Raw genomic sequence first — 10,000 nt, forward strand, 5'->3', positions numbered from 1 at the left:
ACACGCTTCTGTTGTGTGACTTCAATTGTCTGCGTTAATTGTTTTGAAACTCCCCCAGGGAATTGGACGCCCAGGCTAAATGATCAAGGAATGGTGGAAAGAGTTGTTACAGAAACAGCTGACTCGCTGAAATTTAACGCAATGATGTCAACAAAAACACAGCAAACTGCAGAACTGAAGGAAATTTAGCTAGACAACTTGAGGAGGGGGCGTGCTTACTGAAGTGTGAAACCCTCAAATTAAATAGCCAGTAAGAACGCGACGCACAAAATTGCATGTTGTTCCACGCTCCAGGCAAGGGAGCACACATAGTTGACATTTTTGCGTGAACACTCGCATTTACTCACACCAACTTGACGCGGTCAGTGACGACGATCACCTTTTATTTTAATCTGTAGCGTGCTCGTGTTGGGAAGACTGTTGAAAAGGCTATGGAGTCCAAACTGTGGCCATGTGGTTTCGTGTTGTTTTTGCATCTTGCCCTCTGCGAAGCTGTTGGTACTTTCAAGTTCGAAATTCTGGAAGAACTCGAGGCAGGTACCTTTGTGGCAAATATGGCGAATAATTCCATCGCTGGTGCTTTTAAGGCTCTGCCAGGAGACGGGAAACTTCAATTCCAGTTTCAAGGTGTCATTCCCACCGGTTCGTTTATAATAAACTCAAGCACTGGAGTCATTCGGACTGCGGCAAAACTAGACCGGGAAAATCTGTCCCTTCTCGACGATACATTTCAAATCCAAGTAAAAATATCTGTAGGACCGATCAGTGCCGTTATTCCTACGGAAATAAAGGTATTGGATGTCAACGACAACAGCCCTGCGTTTGCGGAGAGCGTGGAACACATCGCTGTTTCGGAGTCAGCCCCTCTTGGAGCTGAGCTACCAATAACTGTCGCCACAGATGATGACATTGGAAAGAACGGCGTACAAACTTATGAAATTGTAATCCGCAATGATGGGGGGAAATTTGGGCTTAAAATATCGCGGCCAACGTCGCAACTCACCAAACTCAAGCTTATAGTGTCGAAAAGACTGGACCGCGAGAAAAATAATAGTTATTATTTGGTGATTGAAGCTCGAGACGGAGGCAGTCCGCCTAAGGTTGCACGCAAGGGCTTGAACATAACCATACTCGATTCAAATGATCATATCCCAAAATTTAGCCAAGATCTCTACGTTGGCGAAGTTAAAGAAAATTCTCGAGCGGGAACATTCATTTTACAAGCCAAAGCTACGGATGGTGATATTGGTACAAATGCAGAGATCGTATATTCTTTGAAAGCTTCACCTCGATATAATGATTTATTTACTTTCAACGAGACTACTGGAGAACTCAGGACGAATGCTGTCCTGGATTACGAACGGTCAAAAAATTATCAGCTGGAGATTATGGCTCAAGACAAAGGACCTGATTCAATTCCTTCTACCGCTGTCATAAATGTGAAGGTTAGTGTATGTGGAGTATTTACATTGGGCTTTTAGTTCTTTGTGATTCCTCTTATGGTGGCCGGTTGCGGCGAAGCGTGTTTCGAGAAAGGGATGTTTCTTTCATTGGCGACGAAGTCACGAAATTCGAAAAATTTGAATTTAACTTTGTTGCATGATTATTGTGGTATATATTATAGGGGAATTTGTTCGCCTTTTCATCGCTATGATCCATTTAGGTTATTTATAATGAAATTTACGCTGACATTTTATAAGCTATCACAACATGTGTTGACAGATTGTTAACGTTCAAAAAGCCAGAAAGGCAAGTCATTGAAATGGATTCCCTTCCGTTTCACGCAATAAAGTGAACGGAATTTCAGTTCAATTATGATGATTTGACTTTCAAACGTCGAATATGGCCTAATCTTTTATTTCGCTAAGAGGATTTGTGATAGCCAAAAATAATCAAATGTCGTGCGAACATGGTGAATGCACAATTAGGCACCGCAACAGCTTCTGATAATGTCGATGTAAACTATTTGCCTACCGGGAAAACTTTATTATTTTTTCAAATAACGGTGTTATTAGTAAATTTCTTATAATACTAACAGAACCTTTATGAAAATTTCAATTTTTCCTATGGTTAGTGTAGAAGTATTGAAATAACATTGACTTGAGAATTAAGTTCAGGACATTTATTACTGACAGTGGGATATGAACTTTTGATGGCGTTTTTCAACTGACCCATTTTAGCATTTCGAACCACCATATTCTCTGCCTTTAGCAAGGAAATTAGAAGAAAGATCAAGACGTCGAAGAAATTAATTAGTTTTTTATTTCATCTAAAGTGATAAACATCAATCGTTAAGGATTCCTTATCATTTTGAAGCTCTGTTACACCCTGCTGTGAACTGCAACATGTTGATTTATTGATTGATTACAGTTCGCGTCTTTCAAAGGCTTGTCAGTTGTCTGTAGGTACCTTCGTATTCTTTCCCGAATCGCCTAAAATAAAATGTAATGCATAAGGACACGTTTAAGGAAAATGAATCATACACACGCCTTCTCTAAATGTCGTAGTTTCCGCTAATTTTATACGCGTTAAACTTTTCAACCTTGTCGAATTTCTAAATGCTTCGGCCTCTTGCGGTTCTTACCACTGGTTTGCGTTTCTTACCACTGGTAAAAAGAATAAATCGGTTCTTCCTGTCACACAGTGTAAGGCTCTTTTGTTTAATGCTTTTCCTATCCGTTCTTTAATCCTCATTGACATACTTCTCAGGATTTGCATGTAATTGAAAAAAGATCTACTGAAATGGACGTCTCGTATTTGCATACCATTTCATGTTGTGTACTCAATTTTAACTTTGCAACACACCTCGTTGTTAAATATTTGTTTGTCGCTTTGTGTTAAAAAGTTTCGAAAATTGGTTTTTATGGCCAAGGTTATCTTGGGAGGGCAGTTTGGGCAGAAACTTGTCTTTGTCGATCAAGAGGCAGATGTCTTGTTGAAAATTGCTATCACAGACTTTTTGAGATTAAACGTCATGTGTGGGGTCGCTTGGCATGCTATCGTTTTGTCACCGACGCTATGGCCTTGAAAACGGAAATTAAGAAATATCCTTCGAAACAGAGATGCAAGCAGCTTCATTTAAATTTCCTAAGCTTCTTGTAAAAAATTTATACCTACATCCGAATGTTTTTCATTCAGTGAGCTGTTTTCTTGAAACTTAGTAATCTTTGACCGCAGCGAAATGTTTGTTTACATTTATTCTCTCAGTCACAGGAAAGTAAAACATCGTTCAATTGACAATGACCGCACTTAAGCTTTTTCAGAATTTGATAACTAAGCTCAACAGCTCTCCGTCGTTTGGGGAAAACGTTGTCCTTGGAGTTTAACTTGAACGCAAATGAAAGTCTAAAGAGATTGAGCTGGCTTTTAGTAGTTTCCTTTTTATCAACAGAGAAAGCATTTCAGAACTCGGTATTTCGTTTACAGAAACAATTAGCATTTCAAAGAGTGGGGCCAGTTTGTTTAAAATGCAGCTTGACAATGAAAGAACGCTTACTTGGCGAACGGACGTTCTTAAGTGTTTGCCATTTAAATTTACCTGCAGAAATGACATGTGCAGTTTTAACTCGCGCCCTTGAAAAAGTTGCCTTGATAATTGATTGTAGCAATGCAGAATAGGGATGCAGGGAAAGCTTTTAATATCTCCGAGAACTTTAATTTGAAAGTTTGAAATACAAGATGGCAGCACTTGAATTTGTATAATCAGTTGAATCAAGTCCACATGTGTATAATAACAGAATTACTTCAGTCAAATCTGTGCTAAACAGCCTTTTCTATTTTAAGGTAGTTACTGAAAGTTCAGAATAATTAGGTGTAAAAAATATATATAATTTTCGAATTTTTTACTGTCGACCAAAAAAATGAACCACAAGCATAGATTCTGTCCTTTTTTTGGACTATGGCAACACTCGCCCTACCTCTAAGTAAGTCTTTTAACTTTCAAACTCAACATAAGAGTTGAATCATCTCAAATCTGGAGCAGGTAATGGGACCTACAGACTGTTATGGTTCCTATGATATTCTGACCATGCAATTTGGTTGAGTCTTTGTGTAAGAACTCATTTTTTTGCCAATTTGAAACAAGTACTCAGATTTTTTAGCATTTTAACGGGAAATTAGAGACTGTTAGAAGTTAGCACGGTGTTCTAATATGCAGGATTTTAATGTATGCCATCTTCAACGTGTGAGCTTTTTCCCCCCTTGTTTTTGGAGGTTGGTTTGGGGTCATGTTCAGTTGTCTCTCTGAATAATAACTTACTATACCTAGGCTTTTGTTGATGAATAAGACGACTTGCATTCACCTACAGACTGTACTTATTTAGTCAAGGTGGCTTTTCTTTGATGCATTAATTGCAACCAAAAGCTCCATACCTAGAATAGAACTGTAGCACTTATCCTCATTATCTTTTGGAGTTCATCTCATTGACTTCGGTTTGAGGATAATGGAAGCTATTTGGCTTCTTTTAGCTCCAGGAAATGTTCACTTGTTCATTTAGCCGAAGGCTCAAATAACATTTCGATGCCTTGGCACACAAGGCTATGATTGATGACCATTTGATAGCTAATAATATATTTCATACATCAACCGTAACTTTTCATTATTCAGGGGAAATAAACCTGTAAGTGATATTTTCCTTCTTTTGTGAGCATCTTCTTTAACATTGCTAATATTCCATTGTGTATCACTTGATTGACGTAAACACCATTAAGAGTTAAAGAACAACACTGGCATGAATTTAACTTAAATATTCGTTCTTCCCGTCATGATTGTTTCAAAAGAATTGCTATCATTTATATTTGCTTGTTGTCAAAATTACTGCCAAAATATGATCACCCTTTCCATTCACCTCAGCCCTTCCCTCGAACCAGTCACTCCCGAAAGAGGCCAAAGATTCGTTTTTGTTCCGCAACAAAAGCAATCACGCCATCCGTGGTGAATGCATAATCATTCCTCTGTCTGCAATGAACAAAAGAAGTTTGTCATTGAGGGAATTACAAAGTATACATAAATTTGTCAGACTTAATGCTCCTTAATGTACTTAACCGCAGGCGTTTTAGTTTTCATCTTGTTAGCAGAATCAGAAAAAAATATGTTATGATCAGTTTGGTTTTGTGGCATTAATGTATGTTTTGACGTTATACAGAAAATGTTTTAGAGTAAGGTTTTATACGAAGTCTATGAAGAATTGTACAAAATATGTTGAGCGCAAGTGGAATTGAAAGGGAAACCACTTTATTCACATAACAAATTAATCGCCAAAAGCAGTAAAATTGCGCCGTGTCGTTGTTTACTCGCGGAGGGGATCTAAAAATGTTACCCTCTTCGAAGGTTCAATTTCGTGTTGAGCATTTAATATTTGTTTTTAAATCCACTCACAGGAAATGGCTTCGGATCTTTGAATGGAATTAAAAGCCATGTCTGGAATAAAGAATAATTCCTGGATTTCCGGATGAGGCTATTAAGGCAATATGAAGTGGGCTATGTGATTGATTCTACAATGTTTTTCTTTCTATAGCATAGAGCAGATGACATGTCTACTCTTGGTCTTCCCTAGTGTAAAAGGCAAGACAGTAATTAGGGCCTTTCAAATAGCCTGCATTGCGGTTTCGCGCGCTGGAATCATTTTCCTCATACTTTGTAAAATGATTTACACTCATAACAACGATAACTCATCACTTAGCGACTAAAGGATTTCTAAAAAAGTACATCATTTTCTTACCTCCGGTTAGGTTCTAGATGAAAACGACAATAGTCCAGAGATTCTCATCAACAGGCTGTCAGACGCGTTTGACCAGCAAGGTAGGATTCCGGAGGACACCTCTGTCAACACCAATGTTGCCATAATAACGGTGCGTGACAAGGACAGTGGTGCCAACGGTCAAGTGACAGTCACGCTGCGACGTAACAAGCAAGACTTCGCCCTGCAGGAGATGTTTCGTGGCCAATACATCCTCAAAATACAGCGGCCATTGAGTCTTGACCGCCATGCGCATTACAACATCAGGATAGTTGCGACTGATCAAGGTTCACCTACGACTCGCCAAACCAGTAAAGAGTTTAGTGTTACGTTAGCAGACAGTAACAGACATGCGCCGGTTTTCGTTCCCAACGTCATCAATTTAAAGGTACGTGATGACGTTAAAGTGGGCGAACTCGTCGCCATAGTGACGGCGGTCGATGAGGACGATGGGAGAAATGCAGAGTTAAGCTACACCTTGGAAAGCCTGTGGATTGGGAGTCGGAGCGGCAGCGAAGAGGATAAATCCAAATGGTTTTCGATTGATTCATCGACTGGTCACGTGCGGCTTCTAGCAAAGCTGTGGTGCGAGTTCACGCCAGCTTTTGCCCTGAACATTGACGCGAAAGACAATGGACGCCATCCTCGCCACGGAAATATAACACTGAAACTTTCCATTCAGTGCACTGATCACGTTTTTAATTTTACAATAAAAGAGGATTCCCCGATTGGAACTGTGGTTGGGAGGATACAGTTTTCATCGATCTCGCCAGACAGACCACTGCGGTTACGATTGATGTCCTCCTTTAGTCCTGATTTCTCGTTGGACAACAAGACGGGAATATTGACCACCAAAAGAACGCTTGATCGAGAAGATGCTAATTCACATACTTTGAATGTTATCTTGTCTGATGGTCACTTGGAGGTAAAGTTAGTTGTCAACATTACTGTCGCAGATGTGAACGACAACGCGCCACTTTTCATTGGCTCACCGGAAAAACCTAATATCACAATCACCAATGAACTTTCCAAAGGAGCGACAGTCCTTACAGTTGAAGCTGTGGACAAGGATTCCGGATTGAACGGTTTGGTAAAGTATGCCATCGTAAGCGGAAATGACGATCAAGTGTTCGACATCACGCACAGTGGCAGAATTACGCTCGTGAAAAAACCGACTGAGAAATCTTACCATTTGTTAATACGAGCCTCGGATTCTGGTTACATTGAAAGAGAGAGCCTTATTCGCGTGGGGATTTATGTAAGGTTTATTATTCCGACTTCGCTAGTTACAGTTTCCACAGGAAAAAGCTCGGAAACCACACCAGATGATGGCGTTCTGAACGGCAGAAAGAAAGAGGGTGGGTTCTTTTCGGACATGAAGATAATCATTGTGGTAGCAGCGTGCGCTGGCTTCTTGCTATTAACTATCATCTGTACTGTGGTATTTTGCATAAAGTGCAGACGCAAGGAGAAGAAAAATGGAGAAGGTGGCAAACGAGGAAGTTACCACGAGCCGGATATCACGCGCGAAGATGCGCTTATGGCTTCCAAGAAGATGTTCCACGAGGCTACCGCTAAAGGACGAGATTCGTCTCGAGTTGTCAATCACGACGCACGGAACAAGCCAATCAACATGTCCCCCATTGCTATTAAAAAGATGCATCCGATGACCTATGAATTCCTGGAATCAAGATCCCCGGATGGAACTGTGCAACCGGACATGTATTATCCGGTTGATAGGGCCTTGGAGCCCCAGTCATGTGGTAGTGACGAAGAACCCGACAGCGGGCGTGACGGGAGTTCCCGTGGATCCAGCCCGCATCACACGTACAGCCCAACTTCTGGAAGGATAGAAGACGATTGGCGGCCGTGGCCTCGTGAAAAACGTTCTACTGCGCGAACGCATTACAGGATGCTAACACCAGGAATGCCTCCACCCCCTCCGCCGTATGAGGAAGTGCCAAGGAGGGGGGCTTTTGTTCAAGTATCTGGTGTCGATTATTCTACAACGGACTTATAATTGAATTGAGGTTCCACGCTTTGTTTCATCGCAAAACTTTCTTGGGTATTGGGAAGTTTGCATTAACATGGATGTCTCCAGCTCCACATCCTGCGGTTACGGTGATCATAGCTTGACTTGGATACCAATCTCGTGCGCAGAGTCCTCGGGCTCTTTGGTCAGCGGGAGGACGTCTTGAGACCGCCCGCTGACCAAAGAACCCGGGGACTCTGTGTGGGAGATTGCTTGTAAACCTTTTCGTCCATAAAATAATTTCGTCGCCTTCATGTTTTGTTAAGTGCTTTTTGAAAGCGTCTTAGCCCATATCACACCATTCGTAAATCTTTGAGAAGGGGCTCGTTCCCGGAAGGTTCCATGCATATGTCTACTCGTTTGAAGATTTAGGGTAGCCTTTTTTAGTCTAAATTTCCAGAGAATCAGGTCTTTGCAAACCACTAATCTGTCTTCAAGGATTACAAAACTGGAATCAATCCTGGCTAGGAGGAGGAGGAGGAGCTTTCCCTTGGGACAAAAGTTTTTTTTTCTAAGATATCAAAACCTTGCGCTTTCCTTTTGCCAGCGCTGACTTTCTACTGACTGACTTCCAGGTTTGTTATCCTTGAAGACAGATAAGTGGTTTTATTCATATTTCAAAATTGCTGCAATTGAATCGCTTTGAAAGGGGTTGTATCCAATTTACAAATCGCGTCAAAACGCCCTGTCTTGTTTACTTGTTGAAACACCTTGGCACAAAGATAAAAGGAGACTCGATTATCCGGCCGGCAGCTCCTCGCTGCTTTTATAAGGAGTGGAGGCCACATGTTTGACGTAAATACTTGTTTGGTTTTGTTACGTCTTGTTCTCGCCAAGCTCTCCATGGGAAAATTATTACAGTGGCCTTGAATAATGTAGAGACGAATCTTCGCAAGTGTACACTAAATGACGATAGTTCACTTTGGACAGTAGTTTTATAAGAACAAAAATAGTTATTTACTGGAATGTCCATTTGTATATTTATAACTAATCTTATCTCCAATTGTTTGCATTCCCGTGTGGAGGGAGAAAAGTAAAGATGCTGATTTTTATATGCCTTACCAGTAAAACTGACTTTTTGATGTGGATGACAGTATTGAAGGAATGAGATTGACATTAATTAAATTGAAAAGAATGCTTTCGGAACCATTTAAGGTCTCTCCGTTATTCTTTGTCATTTCGTTTACAGTGCCCATTGTCTCTCGTACTCCTTCACCCATTGCTCCGGGCTCCCCACACCTATCTGGCACGCGAGGAAGTACAAAAATTTGGAAATGCAATGTTTATTTTCAAATGTAGCAGTTTCTATCACATTGTCATGGATACTTCATGATTTCAACAACCGTCTACTTGGCGGATATTGTGCGACCAAGCTGGGTCAATATTCTTATGTACAAAAGGGATTTGTTACATCTAATATGGTTTCAAGTAAATTTATCCTGATTTTTTGTTTGATCTGCTTGCGGCTTGCTTTCAACCTTTTGTTGATTTTTGTCCCTATTTGCAACTGTACAACTCGAAACAAGTGCCCTTCCTAACTTCTAAAACAACTGTAAGTTGGAGCTCTTCAAACAAATTGTGTTTTCCGTTATACTGACGTGTACACCTTCAATGGAGTCATTGTTAATTGTAACAATGACAATTTCTTTGTTATGCGTTGATTGACAGCTTTTTTTGGTAGCGGCTATGCGCAAACAACAAGAGATTGTTTGGTAAGATTGTTAGTAAATTTGTTACCTCTGATATTGCGTTTCAGGCTTTCTGATTGGTTCGCTCAATCTCGGTTATCAGCTTAATACGTTATGACCTCATGTAGAAACTGATTGCGTCAACTGTTGTCAAGCTGGAAACTGATTGGGACTAACTTCCAAGTGGCCAAGCGTTCAGAATTTAATGAAAATTTAATAAAACAACTATTATTCCACTCACACTTGTTGGATATGAGACTGCTTATAGCCAACTCGGCTCTACGTGCATCGTTGGATATTTACAACTTACATCCAACGCGCGCTCATGGGATAATTGTTAATTATTTTCATAACAGGAACTGACCAAAACGTTGCCGCTATTATATTGCGACGAGCCGTGTATAATAGAAAACTATACAGTTTCTACGATCATACACCGCGGCTAAACACCAGGGCCCGTTTGTTCAAAAGCCAATTAACGCTAATCCCAGATTAAAAATTAACCAACGAGTTTATTTTTCTACTCCCAAATGCTGTTCAAC

General features: G+C 40.5%; 2 protein-coding genes and 1 long non-coding RNA gene across 5 annotated transcripts in view; 1 reads left to right on the forward strand and 2 right to left on the reverse strand.

Moving 5' to 3' along the window:
* Positions 1–8,919, forward strand: part of LOC138017884 (protocadherin-1-like) — a 10,734-nt gene extending 1,815 nt beyond the window's left edge. For both annotated transcript variants that reach the window (XM_068864874.1, XM_068864875.1), the window contains exons 2-3: positions 399–1,445; positions 5,731–8,919. In XM_068864874.1, coding sequence (XP_068720975.1) covers positions 399–1,445; positions 5,731–7,758 — 3,075 coding nt within the window. In that variant the 3' untranslated portion in view covers positions 7,759–8,919. The remainder of the gene's footprint in view (positions 1–398; positions 1,446–5,730) is intronic.
* Positions 2,245–5,836, reverse strand: LOC138017886 (uncharacterized). The gene is made up of 3 exons (XR_011125948.1): positions 5,721–5,836; positions 4,848–4,957; positions 2,245–2,432 (listed from the first exon to the last, which is right to left on the reverse strand). It is a non-coding gene; the product is annotated as an uncharacterized lncRNA (long non-coding RNA).
* A 118-nt stretch (positions 8,920–9,037) lies between the features above and the next one.
* The window catches only part of LOC138017885 (uncharacterized), a 21,858-nt gene continuing 20,895 nt past the window's right edge, over positions 9,038–10,000 (reverse strand). For both annotated transcript variants that reach the window (XM_068864877.1, XM_068864876.1), the window contains exon 8: positions 9,038–10,000. This exon is cut by the window's right edge and continues 725 nt beyond it. The gene's annotated coding sequence lies outside the window, so the exon portion shown is untranslated.

Source organism: Montipora capricornis, chromosome 9 (genome assembly GCF_036669925.1).
Source record: "Montipora capricornis isolate CH-2021 chromosome 9, ASM3666992v2, whole genome shotgun sequence".
In the NCBI taxonomy this organism is placed as follows: domain Eukaryota; kingdom Metazoa; phylum Cnidaria; class Anthozoa; order Scleractinia; family Acroporidae; genus Montipora; species Montipora capricornis.